Raw genomic sequence first — 19,456 nt, forward strand, 5'->3', positions numbered from 1 at the left:
CTGGAAAAGATGTTTTCATTCCTACAAGGTCACCTTTTATTTTTATTTATTTATTTAATTAATTTATTTATTTATTTTATTTTATTTTTGAGACAGAGTCTCACTCTGTCACCCAGGCTGGAGTGCAGTGGCATGATCTTGGCTCACTGCAGCCTCTGCCTCCCGAGTTCAAGTGATTCTCCTGGCTCAGCTTCCCAAGTAGCTGGGATTACACGCATGCGCCACCATGCCCAGCTAATGTTTGTATTTTTAGTGGAGACGGGGTTTCATCAAGTTGGCCAGACTTGTATTCAGCTCCTGACCTCAAGTGATCCTCCCACCTTGGCCTCCCAAAGTGCTGGGATTATAGGCATGAGCCACCACGCCCAGCCAAGATCACCTTTTAAATCAGGGAAACCAGTTCAACCTAAAAGGTGACATTTTCTACAAAGCTAAATGATTCAGGCCTTTGACATTATCATTTCTTCACCTTTCATATCATGTAAATTATTTGACCAACTAATTCTTAGCTTTCTTTTCCCTAGCATATCCTGTTGGTTCCTGAGGACACGTTTTTTTAAGCAGTCATGGCACCACAATTTTTGGCAATATTGACTAATGGTTTAAGAATGTAGTTTGGGGTAATGGTCAGTAGCCATATAGCTCTAGAAAAGTTGACTGCAAATGTATATGGGAATGGAGGCAATTTTGTGGAGAATACTACCAAGGTTGTGTAGGAAGCCTGAGGACAAACTTCTAAGCTAATTGAATGATTGACTATCATAAGACTAAATTCTGGGAACATATTCTTAATTTGGTACCTCATAAGCCCTCCTTCCCCTATTTTTTGAGAAAAAAGTTTGTGACTCATTCATGTCATATTTTAACTCCTTCACAATTGGGTTCTATGATTAGTTAAAAATTAATTGCTTACAGTAATGACTCCTCGACTTTAGATTTCATGGACCAGAAAATTTCAAAAATATCTGGAGGGACTTGCATGTTCTTGCACATTTTATATAGTACAAAGAACACATATAAAAGAGGTGACATTTTATGTCAACATGGTAAATAAACCATAATCTTGTAATAAAAGAGGTAGGTACTTTGGATGGCATACATTTACCTTTAAGAGAAAAGTAGGTTTTAGGGAAACAGTCACTGATAACACAATTAAAATAATTATTCAGAGTAGTAAATTTTTTAAAAGTAGAGCCACTTTTCCCTTTAATGTGTTCTCCTTGAACTTTAATGACCTGTCTTTATTCTTAAAACAATCTCTGTTACATGTATATTTGCATAAATTGCCCAACTTTTAATCTAGAGTAGAGATTATAGCCACCTAAGGATGGAGCTTTATGGACATACCAATATCTAGACTGTTCTCTAGTTCTGATATATCGTAAGTATGTTGTGATGTACCCAGCTATCTCACAAATATTTTTAAGCATTCATATATGAATGTTGTCAAGCACCAACCAAAGCTGGCTGTACTAGCTTAGTAACCATAGTTACAGTACTAAGAAATACCAAATTGTTGGGGACAGATATAAATAAAGGACTCCAAGACAGAAGAATTTATGAATAAACAAATACATAGATTTTGTACAGATAGAACTTTTTAATGTCAATGTGTCCTTTACTTAGCTAATTCTTTTTACAATATTAGTTTTTTTTTAATACAGAGAAAAGGCCTCAAAGAAGTTTTTTTTTTAAGCTACATTTCAAACAGTATGCAAAGGTAAAACTGCAAAGTATGCAGCATCCTTCTCCCAGCTGACCATCGGTTCAGTTTCTTGTGATTACCTCCAGAAAGGGGAACATAAAAACTTCTAAGTCTGTACCAGCATAATGTCTGTTTGATGTATTCTTTAAGTATACGCAGAAAGGATCTTACTATTTATACGCTATAGTCTGGTATACCTTACCCTGGTAATAGACCACATTTGGTTTTGATTCATCTTACAAAATCATACAGTGTTAGTTCATAAAGTTAATGAATGAGTACTCTTTGCTTTTAACATCTTTTTCAGGTTGGTACCCGGAGGTATATGGCTCCAGAGGTATTAGAGGGTGCTATAAACTTCCAAAGGGATGCATTTTTGAGGATAGATATGTACGCCATGGGATTAGTCCTATGGGAACTGGCTTCTCGCTGTACTGCTGCAGATGGTAAGGGAAAAAATATTTTTAAAAAAGATACATATGCCTACCACACATGTATGAAAAGGGATGATACACTCCAAGGTAATATTTTAAAGTACAGTTTTTTTTTTTTTCTTTTTTTAAATTGACTCCAAGAGGTGGTAGAGAATTCAGGAGGCAGAGGAGCAGAGTGTGGGGTAGGACAGGAAAGGAATTGCTATGTATTGATCCTTTACTAGCTATGTTACTGGACACTTCACATACCTTAAGGTTATTTCCTAAAAGAGCTTCAGAGGTAGTTATTATGCTTTACATATGAGGAAATTGAGATGCAGAGAAATTAAGTAGTTTGCCTACTTTAGCCTCAAACTGGTGAATGATGAAACCTAGATTTGAAACTCTGATCCAGACATAGGGAGAGGTCTGCTTTAAGGTCGTATGGGTCGTGCCCCCCAGGTTAAAGGGTTTCTATTACTTGTTCTTGTTATTGAAGCCCATGTTAAGTCTTATAGATATTTGTTTTTATTTATTTATTTTTCTGGGTAAACTTTCAGACGATATTCCTAGTGTGACAGAACTATAGTGTTTCAAGCACTCTCTCTTTAGTATTCCTTCATAAGGTCTTTACTCTGTCTTCAAGTATGTTGCGGCATTTTTTGTTTTGAATAATATAAGCAAACTTGCTGACTGCTGAACTCCTAAACAGATGTAAATGAGCTCGATCTGTTTATTAAGTTTTAATTTATAATTGTCTAAAGCCTTCCTGTGATTGTCAAAGACCATAGGAAAATTAACAATATTTTATTTTCTGAGTACGGTAATAGGCTCTCATTGTAGGACAGATTGCCACTGGAATATGAAATTCAATATAGGGTACTAGTAAAGGGAATTTAGTAGAGTGCTCAGAAATGGGCACATAGTCTATAGGCATCTTCCAGGATTGAGGGATTGGCTTGGGAGTCAGTGCTAAACCTACGAAAAGTTGAAGCAATTTGGGAATGATTTTAGAAGTCTTTAGGAAGAAGAGTAAGAATTCAGAGTATTTTGACTCAAAGTGGAAGAGGAATTACATTTATGATGTGCATTTATGGAAGCAGAAGTAGGTTAGATGGCAGATATTATAGGAAAATATATTTTATAAGAACTTGATTAATATGAACTCTCCATAGCAAATCATTGGATTAAGTAATTTAGGAGACACAAGACCCTGTTCTCAAGTAACATACAGTTTAGTTAGGGCAATAAAATATATCCTGGACAATTAAATCTAGAGTAAGCTAAGTGTGAGTTGTCTAGCCCATTCCCTGGTACTTAGGTATTCCGTAAATGTTTCTGGATGAGCGCAGTACTTAAGAAATACAAGCATGTGTTTTAGGAGTTTAGGGGAGAAATTGCTTTGTTTATGGGGAAGAAGAGTTATCCAAGAAGTTCTTTTGGAAAAAGAAAAGGCTAGATACTGCCTTTTCTTAAATACCATGAAATAATTTCAGAGTCAGGCATTTCTGACTCTTATGTCAGAACCCAATTCTTTAGTCAGAAATTGGGGTAGAGAGGATAGTGTGAGCATTAATTGCTAAAGTAGGTGCTTTCACATTTGTTGATGGTTACTTGTTTGTTAAATGAAGTAGTTCTCAAACTTTAATGTGGCATACCAGATTCTTAGGAATCTTGTTAAAATTTAGATTCTGACTCAGTAGGTCTGGGTTGAAGCCTGAGTCTACATTTCTTAAAAACTAAGCTACCAGTTGACGGCAGTGTTGCTGGCCTGTAGACCACATAAGTGTTGGTTGAATAGACACCTTAGAATGTCAGTACTCTGTCACTGGAAGTGCTCAAGCAGAGACCAACTGTCCAGCCATAAAGAATTCTTATATTTGAAGAGGGGTAAGTTAGATGACCCCTTTATGATTCATTGTATTCTATCCAGGAGTATTTACTGCATTTCAAGAGCTTCACAAAATTTGTGTTTATGCACACATATAGCTGGTCACTGATATTGCTCAGTGGTGACCTGTGTCTGTCAAAGTAAGGCAGTCCAGCAATTAAAACCACAGACTTCGGAGTTATTCAGAGAGTTGGGTTCAATTCCAGCTCTACCGTTTAACAGCTGTATGTCTTTGTGCAAATTATGTAACTTTTCTGAGCTGCTTGTAAGGTAAATAGAGGTAGTGCCATCTTAACCCTGTGAAGTAAGTAATATATGTAAAGTTCCTGATCAGGATAGGTGCTCACTGGATATTAGTTATTATTAACTCCTAAATACATTTTTCTATTTATCTGAGTAGGCCTAAGAAAAAAGGAATTATTTATATTGTTTAATCTTGTCTATGAAGGCACATCCTGACTTGTTGGAACCCCTAGTTGGAGAGCCTGTTTGTGATTTTCTAAAAAATTAAACGTACTTTTTGGCAGCTGTTGTGAGGGAGTATAGAGAAGAGGTATGACTCTGAGGTGCATAATTCCTCATGTGGGGCATGCAGGGGGGTTGGATATGCCATAGAATAAGCATGGTTATAATACATTGAACCTAGAGTCTCCAGAGATGGAAGCACCACTGTTAACATTCTGATCTGAACTGTAAGGATTGAGTACCCTAAAGGGATATTATATAACCTTAATTTACAAATACTGATTGTTCCTTATGTCCTCTATGCAGATGGAAATAGGCATCCTTTATACCTAGATAAGAAAGCTCCTTATACAATCTTTAAGGAAATTACATGCCAAATTATAGACCTTTTCATTTCTCATATGTTAGTTTGGTCACACTATGGTATAAGTACAGTTGAGAATCTGTTTCTCTTCTGTCCTCATAACATGTAAACAGTTGGGAAAAGGTGACAGAGTATATTTTAGAAAGTTTTTACCAGTTTGAAAGTCAGGAGGATTTTAATGAAAATGATTTATTTTTCTTTTCTTACTTTTCAGGACCTGTAGATGAATACATGTTGCCATTTGAGGAGGAAATTGGCCAGCATCCATCTCTTGAAGACATGCAGGAAGTTGTTGTGCATAAAAAAAAGAGGCCTGTTTTAAGAGATTATTGGCAGAAACATGCTGTAAGTTATCCAGTTAGCTTTTCATTTGAAATTCCAATAAAACACTTTTCAGAGGAATTATTTATCTCTGCACATTTCTCTTTCTTCAAGTATTTTCTGGGAGGTGATCTTCACACAGGATATTCTAGAGTTCTGGATGCAGAATTAGGGCTATGTCTGTATACCCCTGAAGGTGATTGTAAACTTATAGAGCTTTAGAGGGCTTTTGTCTCAATGGTCCTGCGCAGAAGAGTGTGTCATCTAGTTTCCCAGGGAAAAGGCATGCCAGACTCGGAACCTGTGGATAGTTGGGTAACTTTGCTGATGACCACTTCCAATATGATAACATTTTAGAAAGTGTATGAAGCACCAGGTTTTTTCCTCTCTATGGGAGTTTGTTGTAGCCTTTTGATTTCAGCTTAGAGAAGACTTTCAAGTCTTAAGAGTGCTTTAAAACTAGAGACCAGGCACACAACAGTATTGCCTGGTTATTTTGGTCTAAATACAACTAGAAACATGGCTAAAACCAGGCAGATAAATCTCAAAAGGGGCTTTCTGCTCTTCTGTTTAATTGGAAGATAGAAATGCTGATATTAACTAAGAAAACAATAAAAATGATTAGGTCCCCCTTTATCCTTGATTTTTGAGTCCATTTGAAGGGTTAGCATTGAAATGACCTGGTTTGTGAACAAGGGATAGAGTTGTTTTTTTTTTTTTTTTTTTTTGGGAGTTAAAAAAAAATTCCTGTTGTGATAATCTCATGCTTAAAAAGAAAAAAAATAGTTCTCTTTATGCTTTTCTTCATGATTCTGCACATGGTATTCAATAAAAGTGAATGTTGACAGAAACTTCTTTGACCCAGAAAACTAGCCATTTCTTCATGAAATTTTTATTCTATTTCCTAATAGAAAACAAAAATTGCTGTGGCGTTTGAGTATGTTTTTCTCCTTTTAGGGAATGGCAATGCTCTGTGAGACCATTGAAGAATGTTGGGATCATGACGCAGAAGCCAGGTTATCAGCTGGATGTGTAGGTGAAAGAATTACCCAGATGCAGAGACTAACAAATATTATTACCACAGAGGACATTGTAACAGTGGTCACAATGGTGACAAATGTTGACTTTCCTCCCAAAGAATCTAGTCTATGATGGTTGCGCCATCTGTGCACACTAAGAAATGGGACTCTGAACTGGAGCTGCTAAGCTAACGAAACTGCTTACAGTTGATTCTGTGTAAAATGAGTAGGATGTCTCTTGGAAATGTTAAGAAGACCCTTTGTTGAAAAACGTTGCTCTGGGAGACTTATTGCATTGCCGACAGCACAGATGTGAAGGACAAGAGACTAAGAGAAACCTTGCAAACTCTATAAAGAAACTTTTGAAAAAGTGTACATGAAGAATGTAGCCCTCTCCAAATCAAGGATCTTTTGGACCTGGCTAATGGAGTGTTTGAAAACTGACATCAGATTTCTTAATGTCTGTCAGAAGACACTAATTCCTTAAATGAACTACTGCTATTTTTTTTAAATCAAAAACTTTTCATTTCAGATTTTAAAAAGGGTAACTTGTTTTTATTGCATTTGCTGTTGTTGTTTCTATAAATGACTATTGTAATGCCAATATGACACAGCTTGTGAATGTTTAGTGTGCTGCTGTTCTGTGTACATAAAGTCATCAAAGTGGGGTACAGTAAAGAGGCTTCCAAGCATTACTTTAACCTCCCTCAACAAGGTATACCTCAGTTCCACGGTTGCTAAATTATAAAATTGAAAACACTAACAAAATTTGAATAATAAATCAATCCATGTTTTGTAACAAATTCACTGTGTTATTTAAGGGAAAAAAGGTAAGCTATGCTTAAGTGCCAACAGTAAGTGGCCATTCGTAAAGCAGTGTTTTAGCATTTCTTGTGCTGGCTTGTAATGTAGGGAAAAAAAAGTGCTGTTTTTTGAAAAGATGGTGTCATTTCCCCCTTCTTCCCATGTTTTAAAGTCCCATCTTATATCCAGTTCCCAAAATTTGCATACTTACCTAAGTATTTTTTTTAGGTGTGCTGTGTTTGGGGAATATTTGAAAATTTAAAGCATGATATAAAATTTTTTTAAGTGAGCTGTGACACTGGAAAGCTCTTCATTTTGTCTTTTAAAATAGAGTTTTTTCTATTTATATATGTAAAATTGTAGTGTATTTCTTTTCACCAAACAGTGTGTGGGACATTCTTTATCACTGTTTAGGATCACCTCAGGAAGTGTCGTTACCCAGAATTCCTCACTGTCTGCTTTGAGACTTGTAACTTTATCACTATACTTCTGCTTGGTGCCATCTTGTCAGAGTAATATTTGATGTCTGTGATATGTAAAGAATTATCCTAGGATAGAGATATTAAACGTTAAGCAGATTTCAGATGTTACTGCTTTAAAACAAATCAGGGATAACAAATTAAACATATAACTTAAAATATGCAATGACATTTAGAGGTAACCAATGTTGATATAGGTAATATAGCCTAGCCACCGCCCCAAAATTGCTTTTACAACTAACACTGATATTAATTTAGGATAGTTCATGCCTTATCCTTGCTAAGAAAATGGAATTGATGGTAGGCAGGTGCCAAAGTGCTTTTCAAAACCATATTATGTTAGAATACAATTGGATTCTTCCTCAGATTTATACAGGCCAAAGTAAAACATTAATTTCCTGAATTTCCAGATTACCAATCAACAAATAGCCAGTATTATGCCATGTTGTTTCTGTCAGGTCATTTTAAAATCCATACATTAATTTTATAAAAGAATTTTTTACATGTCACTGTCAGGAGCTCACTGTGAATGTGTTGTCTTAAAATGGTTATTTAACCACACAGTACACTACATTTTACATATATGTACGTAATCTCTGGGAATAGTAAATTATGTTACTTATAAAAAATACATAGGTCAACAGACTTTAAGCAGGGAGGAAAAGAAGAGTAATAGCGTCCGTGTGCCGCAGACCATTCAGAACTGTCATGCGTGTCCCCATGGTCTCATTGTATTCCTAGCAATTCCATTTTCAATGTTGAGTTCACCTCTATTTCAGAGTACTTGGTCTCTCAGTTTCTTGATCTGGCTTTGCTTCCATTTAAAAACTAATCAAGAAGGGAAAATATTGAGAATGTGCATACAAGAAAATCATTAATTTCCTGAAGATGAATTTCTACCTGTTGTGAACATTCAACTTTCTTTTTAAAAGTTAAAAAAAATCAAAACAAAAATAAACAAGGGATATTATGATGAATGTTTGGCTTATGTGAGTACTAGAGATAAATTTTTTTTAAACCAGTTATTCACCATATAAAATGTTTTCAAGTTAGAAAAAATTTTTAGGAATCCTGGTTATTGTATTTAACTGTAGCTAACCAATTTTAAAACTTGTATTCTTTTGAGAACTATGATTAATAGAAAAACTTTTTTATAAGCAGTAAAATAAGAATGTTCCAGTGACTACCTGTCCTTATACCTAGTCTTGTTAAAACTTTCTTTTGCAGGGTATTTAGTGTTTGGTTTACAGTCAGTGCAGAGTGGGCAAGTTAACAGAAAGTTTGAGCTAGAGATACTGGAAAAAAAGAAAGATCAAAGAATGAGAAAAATGGTGATCCATTTTGGGGCAAACTGAAACCCCCCAAATAACTCTTTCCTCATGTGTATGGTGCTCCTCATGACTCGTCTTGTATTTTGCCTTTCTGATACCCATCAGAACTGCTGCTGCTCTAACTTATACTCTTTACCTTGCCCAGATCTCCACGTAAGGAATGCTTTATGATCAACTTGCCATAGGACTGATGGATTAACCAGTGTTCGGCTTTATTTGAAGTCTATGCCCTGCACAGCTCTTGTATGTATTTTAGATGCTAGAAGTTTTTTTTAGCATGTGATGTGTGATTCTTGTTTGAATTCTAGGTACCTTGTGAATTCCAGAAAAAGAGACTGTGCCTCATGATTGTTAGTCCCATGAACTTGCACTATCTTTCATGGCGATGTTTTGAAAATACAATCAGGAAAAAACCCAACACCTTTGGAATTTAAAATAGAATCATATCATGAAATTTAAAAAGAATCTCTTTGGTCGCGTTTCCTCACCTCTAAGTAACAGCTACATTTAAGTAAAATGCAGGTGGTAGGGAAAAAAACCATGGCCAGATGGTGGTTTAGTGGAATAAACTGATTACTGGTCTTTTTTTTTTTTTTTTTTTTTTTTAAAGAAAGAAGCGTCATCACAGATACTTTCCAATTTCTCTTTTTTACTTTTTTGAAAGATTACTTTTTAGGAACATTTGGTATGATATGCATAAAATTATTTATCAATTTGTGGGCAAAATGATACAAGTAGCATCTTGATTGAACATCATTTACCTCAGATATTCAACCAGCAGTACGTTTTTTATGCAGTCTCAACCCATATCCCATTTGTTACCTCTCAGAATATTGGTAAGCAGTTATTTTCGCTTTACTCTGTATTTCTTGTGTTTTGGGCACAGGTTATTGTACTACTGTCAAATCGTACTTGCTATTTTTTCTGCAAGTATTTAACAGAAAGCTTAAAATCCCCATAAAACCCCACCTTGGATAAGTGATTGTTAAATATTGTACAAATAAAATGTATGCTATCCCCATTCCATCCCCAAGTTAAATAAAAAAAAATGAACATGGTATGATTTGCATATGCAGTTTTTCTTTAGCTATGTGTTCTTAAAGAGGGGAGTGGTAGCTTTGTAACTTACAGTGAGGCTTACACCTTGACAACTGCCAAGAATGAGGATAGTGGTGAGTGAAGGGAGGTTTGTTAATTATGGTATTTCCCTCTATTATCGTCTAAACAGATTATATTCCCACTCAAGTATGTGTGTTGGTCCTGCCAGTATTAGGAAGCAGAGCCTTGTTGGCATTGTGTCACACAGTACACACCAATGGATTCTCAGATTTTCTAGGGTAAAGGTGAAGGACGGGGCAGCACTTAGATTATGGTGGTTTGAAAGAAACAGAATTGCTTTCTAAACCAGATGAGGCCGAGAATGCGAACCATGGTGAAATATGCATGGAAACTCTACAGAAAATACTGAAGTGTTTCTTACAGTGTTTTCTGCAAAACAGTGATTCGTTAGGACATTAATAGGTATTATGTTTTCAACATGTACAGCATTATGATACAGTAAGTTTGGACCAAACAGGCATTCATTCCCCAGAGTCTTTCACGTGCACGAGAATCAGTCATTTTAACAAGAATTCTGTTTCTGGTGGGCCACTTGGAGGGAACACAGATGTAAAAAACACACTGAAATATTCCTCCTTCACCTGCTTGTCAGTCTGAGGTAGTCAGATTAAAAAGCAGTTTGTGCTTTTTTGGTTCTATTTTTCCTCCTCTAGTAAATGAAGAAAGTATCTTGAAGCTATATGTGTAAGTTTACATTATTCTTGAACCGCTTTTTAAACTAGGGTTTTTCAGACTTGTTTTTACTGATGACAGTTCAAGCAATTTAAGAGATGAAGTTAGCTCAAAACTCTTGCAAATAGACTTTAGCTTTTTTGTATGAGAGAATATGGAAAGGCCAACAATCAACACTGCTCCTTCCCACAAAAATGCTTTGGGAATATAATAGGCATATGCTTCATTTGTGTAACTTTTCCTAATGTATTTTTTGAATTTGCTTTTAACTGTTTCATGTTTACCTCAATTGGTACTTAAAATCTGTATACTTGGTTATTGATAGATCTTCTGTAGCTCTTACGTAGCCAATGAGACAGATGAGGGCTGTCAGCTTTTAAGTGACATCTTAAGCTAATAAGAAATTGCAATCCTCAAGTCATTTCATGAGGCTGTTACCCTTTAAGACAAATAATACTTTCCTCAAATAGTTTAGAAAATTTTTAAAAGGGTCAGTTAGAGCGTAAGTGTAAAATTCTTGCTTCTAGTATATAATAGTGATGTTACCATGTCAAGTATTTTGGTGAAATATCCCCTAAAAATGTGTAGACTATGGCACAGAATCAGTATGCAAGCCTTAGCCTGAATGAGACTGCTGAAAAGTAAATGACAGGGATCTGAATACTTAGAAGGTTTGACTTTTTGCAGGGAAGGAAAGGCTATGTATGCAAAAGAATATGTTGTAACTACTGAAGAGCTACTTTTATGCACAGAAATTTTTTATTCCACTTTGTATCCAAGATTTCATTAAAACATTGTGCCTTAGAGCATACTTTAAAAACTATTTGGTAAGGAATCCACTGTCGAACTTCAGGTTTTAATAGCACTGCCTTTGGTGTTAAACTGAGTTGAATTCCAAGCCTGCTGGCTATTCCCAGCATTGCCACTGCTTTGTTAGTTTTCTAATCTGTAAATAACAGTACCTACATCTCACAGGGCCTCTAACAGTTAAATGGATTGTAAGCTGTACAAGCATAGGGACAGTCTGTCTTTTGTAAACCTCCCATGCACACAGTAGGCAATCAAATATTCTTGAACAAATGAAGTCACTTAAGTGCTTATTAAATTTCATTTTAAATATATGCCTCTGTTAATTCATGGATCTTGGAACTTACTTAAAAGACAATGCTTTTACTGACATTTCCACATTCCTCAGGGATTTACTGTTTGATACAGGTTCAGTTAACATTGCCATACATGTCTCATTACTTTTGGGAGTGCTTTTCCAGAAATCTCTGGTACAGTCACGTCACTTCATGATGGGGCTATGTTCTGAGAAATGTGTCTCTGGGTGATTTCATCATTGGATGAACATCACAGAGTGTACTTAAACACAAACCCTGATGGTATATAGCCTGTTACACACCTAGGCTATACATACAGCCTAGCCTATTACTCTTAGGCTACAATGCTGTACAGAATGTTACTGTAATACTGTAGGCAACTGTAACACACTGGTAAACATTTGTATATTCAAACATAGAAAAGGTACAATAAAAATATGGTACAGTCTTACAAGACCACCCTCATATATACAATGTCACGGACCAAAATGTTATGTGGTGCCATGACTATACTTGTTAAGAAGGCAAATTCCAATCCTTTTGACCTATGGTAAGCTCAACAATCTGTAATTTTAGAAAATCCTACAAGGGATTCTGATGTGGATGGTATGAGTACCACATTTTGAGATATCTAGAAGAAAAATCTTCAAACTCCTTGGCCTTTTCCTTCCATGTGAACCATCTTCTGACTAAGCTGGTTAGTCTCCTGAACTAGAAAACCTGAGTCTGGGATAGAATCCAAAATTTGCTTGTGGACAGAAAAAAACCCTGCAGCAAACCTACTGTACCAAAGGTTACTTATACTTCAGTTGTTACGATTGTTTTTTTACTCCTTTGGTTTAAGGTTTGTAAAGACATCTAGCTGTTAGGTTGAAGTGAGCTCTTCAAATAGACCATTATATATATAAGTGTTAAAAAAGCACATGGTCTAGTCCCTAAAACAGTCATATTTTATTCTTCTGAACTGCTACTTACAGAGTAATCTCAATTACTGAAATTATAAATCATGTAACTGTTCATGATTAAAAGGCAAGACACAGCCAAGACAGTAGACATGCAAGTCTCACATAAATACAAAAATATTTATAGAATGTTTAGTATTATCATGTTAAAGGACAATAGTTTCTCGTTCTCTACAGAAGTATGAATGAAATGCCAAAGTTGAAGTCACTGGTTATATTCATAACCAGCTCAGTGAGGATGTTGCCCACTGCCTCACATCTGTAGGACAGTTGGGATATTTCTGCAGAGCATTCATAATTTGAGTATTATCCAAAAGCAGTTTCATCAGCTGGTACTCTCTCTGTGAATTTCCTGAAGTTCTTTCCATGGGCTTTATTAATTCTAATTGTTGCAAGTGTTCAAAAGCCTGAAAGATGAAAGAAATAGTTTAGGTTGAATAGGAGAGGAGAGTAACAACTCTCCTGGTCTCTCCCAGAGAACAGTTAGTGTTTTGGTCAGCTGCAGAACAGAGTACTGGGAAACTAACAACTATCAACAGGACTAAAAAAACTCTCACAACCCCATAAAAAACTCTATTATCAGGTAAAACAGTGTCAATGCACACTTACTTGTCCATATATTGTTGAATGTAAACATGGCAACTTTAATTCAATATATACAATAACGGTTTTCTTCCTGGCCTCATTCTCTATCATAGTTCCTCCTAGTACTTTAATTAATAAAGTGTTTCCAGTTGTCTGTAAAAACCTAAGAATCAGATAAGACTTTCTGATCGATTACCTAAGCTACTCAGATTTGCATTTATATTTTGTCTGTCTCTACCTTTGCTTTGCTATGTGAAAAGTTAACAACTGTAACAAAGAGGGAGGCAGAAAAAGACCCTTGAGTCAACTAGGCATATTCAGCTGATCCTGTAAGTAAAGGATTCAACAGGGTGGTATGGACATGGAGAGGGGACAGGCTCCTGTTTCCTCTAAGAAGTCAGACTGAGACTGTCACAACATTCTTCCATTTTCCCCATCTTAATAGGGCTCTTTCCTGTCTGCTTCCTCTTATCCTTAATATTCACGTATTGTATCTTTTCTGACCTTCAGTGTTGTGTTAGGTACGTTATTAGGGTATGAAAAAAACGGAAACCATTAAATCATGATATACTAACCATTAAATAACGATACACTGAAATAGATTCCTGAGGATTCTATTACATTCTTAACAACTCACTGTAAAAAACATCACTGGAGCATATTCTCTATGTATCACATAAATTCTTCTGATAGAGAAACAGCTCAGATACCTTCATCTCTGCAAATGAGAAAATACTGGAGGCTGCAGGTGTTAGAGCTGAATAGAACTGTGCAGATTTAAAACATTTCTAAATAGCAAAATACTTCATTATTGAAAATTCAGAAATGAGCAGCTACAAATTATTGAGAATTTAAATGCAGGCCGGGCACAGTGGCTCAAGGCTGTAATCCCAGCACTTTGGGAGGCCGAGGTGGGCAGATCACAAGGTCAGGAGTTAGAGACCAGCCTGACCAACATGGTGAAACCCTGTCTCTACTAAGAATACAAAAATTAGCTGGGTATGGTGGTGCACGCCTGTAATCCCAGCTATTCAGGAAGCCGAGGCAGGAGAATCGCTTAACTCGGGAGGCAGAGGTTGCAGTGAGCCAAGATTGCACCCACCACTGTACTCCAGCCTGGGTAACAGAAGGAGACTCCATCTCAAAAAACAAAAAACAAACAAAAAAATTCAAAAAATTTAAATACTTGGGTAACCTTTCCATTTTCACAACTCTCACAAAATAAGACTATTAGGGGAAAAAAACCATCCAGTATTGTAAAATACTTTTCCTGTTTCTTTGAAGAAATGGCAGTGCTCTGTACTCACTTTTGTTGCTACAGGAAATGAAATTCTGATTACTAGGGCCTACAAGGGATGCCAGTGGACTTGGGGATCCACTGTTTTAAAAAAGTTTCATTCCTTAAAATCCTCAAGAGCTGCACTGTCCACACTAGGCTACTCAGCATTTCAATGGTGACTCAATTTTTATTTAAACTTAAAAATGGATATTTAATTCTATTAAAAAATTCTGAGCATGTTTAGAACAATTTCAAAATGTAAATTTACTTTCTCAGCTACAAATTTTATGGAATCTAAACAGCAAGAATTTCCAGTGAATATTTAGGCCACTGAGATGTGCTTTGTAAGTATAAATGTACACCAAATGTTAAAGACTTAATTCAAAAGAATGTAAAATACTTTGTTTTTCTATGATTATAGAATGACACATTTTTGATATGTTGAATTAAATATAATATATAATTAAAATTACACCTTTTTTCTTACAGGTACTAGAAAATCTAAAACTACATTACATGGCTCACATTATCTTTGTAGTGGACAATGGTAATCTACATGAAGTCCTGAAGTTGTAAAACTCATGACTCAGCCCCCAAATAACACTTTGTCTGTATCCCCTCACAGGCCAGTGAGATTTTGTCTTTTAAGTTTCTTAATGGCTCTTATTTTCATTTTTTTTCTTTTACTGCTGCGATTATAAAAGCCAATCAATCCTTGGGTTGGAAAGGGAAAGGTTGTATCACACACTATACTGAAGTTGTTTTCAGGATGCAAGTGCTATGAAGAGACAGCAGAAGGCAGTATACCTCCACAAACTAAAACAACTGGTCACTTCCTCAGATTTTTTCAAAATATTTCATTTTTAGATAATTGTTTTAAAAAAATCTCTATAATACTTAATATTTAAAAATGAAAGTGCAATTTTAATACATAATCAAATTGGATGTAAAAAATATACTTGTCTGTAGAAAAATAGCAAACTAAATCTTACCTTCATGACAACAGGTTTTTCAAAATTATAAACAGAATGTGCTTTCCTTTGAACAAACTTCTGAAACTCTGGGTAGAAAGCAATGACAACATTATACCTTCAAATAAGCAGTGGGGAAGAGTCAGAAAAAAGCTACTTAAGTCTCATCTCACCATTATAGACCATTTGAAAATTAAATGGCTCTTCTTCATAGATGTCATTTAAATGTTTCATTGCTATTATAAGACAGATTTCCAAGACTGATAGACCTATAGTAAAAGGGAAAAAAACTATCAGTTTAATGACACATAAGACTGAAAAAACTGTTCTCCAAATAGCAAAATACTTCATTATTGAAAATTCAAAAATGAGCAGCTACAAATTATTGAGAATTTAAATATAGTGAAAGATCTATGGTTTTGAGGGGTGAAGAAGGTCAAGATTCTAGATTTCAAATGTGTTCCAATCACTATTATCTATATAAATTTAAGTTACTTCACCTCCCTGTGCTTAGTTTTCCATATCTGCAAAATAAGGATATTTTTAAACTTTTAGAAATGTCACAAAGATTAGCGACAATATTATTAAGCACTCACCATATGGCCCACAGTAAACAAAATAAACTTCAATTTTTATGTGACTTTAAATCACACAGGGCCTTTGGATAGGCTTTATCCAGAGACTTCCTAAACTGGAAATTATATCCAAATATGTGTATTCCTTTTTTCCCCCTGGAGAGGAAAAGGTTCATTACGTTTGCAAAAGGAAATAACGAACCCCAAATGGCTGAAACCCAGCGAATGCTCTTCAGTAGCTCTTGATACAATGATAACATCAGCAACGTAGTCTTACCTGGATTTCCAATGTGGCAAAAGAGGCAGAGTGTCAAATTTTTTTTTTCACTTTAAATGGGAGTGATAGTACCTTCAAAAGGACTAAGTTAAAGGCTATATGGATAGAAAAGTATTTTATAAAGTATTATGCCCATGTTTACTGTAATTTTAAAAACATTCCATTATCTAAATTCAAAGTTTTAAAAACCACAATTTAAAAAATAAGGCTGGGCTCTTACCATGTACAATATTTGCTTTTGAGTCCATGCTACACAGTTGACTTGCTTCCATTAGATCTATGGCAGTCATAAATGGGTGTGATGCTGTTACTCGATTTAAAGTAAGCATCTAGGGAAATGTGGATCAGAAAAACAATTACGTATTTACCTGGGCATTTTGGAGATACTACTGTGCAAAACTTCTGAATTTGTATAGTCAATTCTTAAGGGAGAGTAAATATTAATGCTGAGGAAGGAATTCTCAAATTCAGTTCTATTAAAATACAGTATTTCAATTTGTGTGTCACATAACTGCAGATGTAAAGCATAAAAGAAGTTTTTGCTGCTCTCTCTAGCCCATCCCACTTGCATAACTTGTTTACTTAATGTTCGGAAGAACAATATTTAAAGAGGAGTAGGTCAAGGAGAAGAAACTGAAAATAATTAAGAATACTTACTAATAAAAGCCCCAAACACAAGTCCAAAAGGCAGATCTATGCCTTGTTAACTTTTTCACCACCTAATCATCCAGCCACGTTAGTGTTAATTTAGATAGCAGTTAGCTGTTTTATGTTCAGTTATACAAAAGAGAAAAAAAATAGCACATTTATACTCAGGAATAACTCCCCTTGAAAGCAGAGTCTACTTCTCTTGTGCTGCTGCTTTAGTTTCCAAAAATGAACAGAGGTCCTGGAGCAGAGCTGCTACTCAAGTATTTGAAGATTTCCTTTCTTCCTTATTTGTATTTTTCATAAAAGTTAAATTTGGTCATTTAGGGTTAGAAGATTTACCAGATAAAAATGCATGACCTCTCCTTAAATTTCAATTTCAAATAAACAATAGTTTCTTAGTATAAGTATGTGCCATGCAATATTTGGGATATAATTATCCAAGAAACTCTCTCCTCCACCTTAACCAGGGCGCAAGGCGCCAATTGATTAGCTGGGCAAAGAGTCTGGCAATCCTTGTCCTTCATTCTCCTACTGGTTGGGACCTAGATTGCCAGTGCTCCCTCTCTTTCTCCTTTCCTTTTTCCTTTAATTATGAATTTTGTTTAATTTTTATTTTTTAATTTCATTTTTCCATAAGTTATTGTCATACGGGTGGTATGGTATTTGGTTACATGAGTAAGTTGTTTAGTGGTGATTTGTGAGACTTCGGTGCACGCATCACTCAAGCAGTATACACTGCATCATATTTGTAGTCTTTTATCCCTCGCCCCACTGGAAAACAATGTGGAGATTCCTTAAAGAACTAAAAGTAGAAATACCATTTGATACAGCAATCACACTACAGGGCATCTACTCAGAGGAAAAGAGGTCATTATGTGAAAAAGATACTTGCACACCCATGTTTATAGCAGCACAAGTCACAACTGCAAAATCGTAGAACCAACCCAAATGCCCATCAATCGAGTGGATAAAGAAACTGTGGTATATATACTGCGGAATACTACAGAGTCATAAAAAGGAATGAACTAACAGCATTTGCAATGACCTGGATGAAACTGGAGACAATTATTCTAAGTGAAGTAACTCAGGAATGGAAAACCAAACATCATATGTTTTCACTGATATGTGGGAGCTAAGCTATGAGGACGCAAAGGCATAAGAAATTTTTTTTTAACAAAGGCAACAGAGAATAATAAATTAAATATCCATGACTACTTTCCCTGTTTAAGAAAATGATCTTAGAGTCCATCTCCTCCGGACGGGACTCTACTCTTCCCCACATAAAACAACCAAGCATGTCTATACTATTAGGTTGGTGCAAAAGTAATTGCCATTTTTGGCACTGAAAGTAATGGTAACTTTTCGCCAACCTAATACTGTATACTTCTACATATACATGTATTATACAACAGAGTAATTTTCAACTTTTATATAAATACACTTTCACAACTCTCTTCACTGTGAGGTTTTATCCATGTTGAGGCAGTATCAATTCTGGTTTATTCATTTTTTTGTTATATTTCTTTGTATACACCCACAATTATTCATTTGCTAATTTCCTATTGACAGACATCTGTCATTTCTTTTTTTTCCCCAATTATAAACAAGACTGCAATAAACAACCTTGGACACGTCTTCCTGTGCATTAGGTAACTAGAGTTTCTCTAGTATGTTTCTCTAGTTAACTAATTTGCTAAATTGCTCTCCAAAGCACTTACACATATTTATGTTGGCAGCAGTGATAAATATTAAGTCACAGTCACGATACCATCAAGCATAACCTTTAACCCTGTCACTAGATTGGCAAGAAAAAAAGTTTAATTGTAGTATTTCTCTGGTTACTGGAGAGGCCGAAAATCTGTAATCTATAATGAGCTTCCACAGTAAGACAATGACAACCAATAATGGGATGAGCTAAGAATATGAGTAAGCAGCCCTCAAAGTAGAATCCCATATGACAAAAAACAAGCCATTATTTAATTAATTACCATGAATTAAAAATTAATAGAAAAATGGCAGAACAATGGTCATTAATATTGACAATATTGAGGCAGAGATATTTTCCGGGATGGAGATACATATATATACACACATACCTCCTCTAAAAATTACTAGTCCTCAAATTCCTTCATGATAAAGACAGTTGTTGCTGAAAATGGCAGTATGCTTTTGACAATAGAGGGAAAGTAAATAGGGATAAAAAGACTTAACTTTCCTCAGCAAAAACAGCAATGAGGAAAGAAAACTTGTATGTAAACATGGGTGAACCATACAGCCAAGTAGGACACAAACTTGAAGCCAGAGAGCTTTGAATTAAGTCCTGGCTTTGTTATCTACTAGTAATGTGACCTTGGGCAAGTTATTAAGCTTTAAGGAGCCTGAATTTCTTTAGGGGTAAGAATAAAAAATAAGATTATTCCAATGGTCAGACATAATATAGGTACTACTAGTATCTACAATACTTGGCTCA

General features: G+C 35.4%; 2 protein-coding genes across 12 annotated transcripts in view; one reads left to right on the top strand and one right to left on the bottom strand.

Moving 5' to 3' along the window:
• Nucleotides 1–13,881, top strand: part of LOC105492701 (activin A receptor type 2A) — a 90,920-nt gene extending 77,039 nt beyond the window's left edge. For all 4 annotated transcript variants that reach the window (XM_011759958.3, XM_011759956.3, XM_011759959.3 and 1 more), the window contains 3 exons: nt 2,013–2,151; nt 5,053–5,183; nt 6,117–13,881. In XM_011759958.3, coding sequence (XP_011758260.1) covers nt 2,013–2,151; nt 5,053–5,183; nt 6,117–6,311 — 465 coding nt within the window. In that variant the 3' untranslated portion in view covers nt 6,312–13,881. The remainder of the gene's footprint in view (nt 1–2,012; nt 2,152–5,052; nt 5,184–6,116) is intronic.
• The window catches only part of LOC105492698 (origin recognition complex subunit 4), an 88,021-nt gene continuing 81,314 nt past the window's right edge, over nt 12,750–19,456 (bottom strand). For all 8 annotated transcript variants that reach the window (XM_011759937.3, XM_071073830.1, XM_071073833.1 and 5 more), the window contains 4 exons: nt 16,556–16,664; nt 15,657–15,752; nt 15,505–15,572; nt 12,750–13,055 (listed from right to left, as the gene is read on the bottom strand). In XM_011759937.3, the coding sequence (XP_011758239.1) occupies nt 12,867–13,055; nt 15,505–15,572; nt 15,657–15,752; nt 16,556–16,664 (462 nt within the window). In that variant the 3' untranslated portion in view covers nt 12,750–12,866. The remainder of the gene's footprint in view (nt 13,056–15,504; nt 15,573–15,656; nt 15,753–16,555; nt 16,665–19,456) is intronic.

The sequence above is a fragment of the Macaca nemestrina genome, chromosome 11, assembly GCF_043159975.1.
Source record: "Macaca nemestrina isolate mMacNem1 chromosome 11, mMacNem.hap1, whole genome shotgun sequence".
Taxonomy (NCBI): domain Eukaryota; kingdom Metazoa; phylum Chordata; class Mammalia; order Primates; family Cercopithecidae; genus Macaca; species Macaca nemestrina.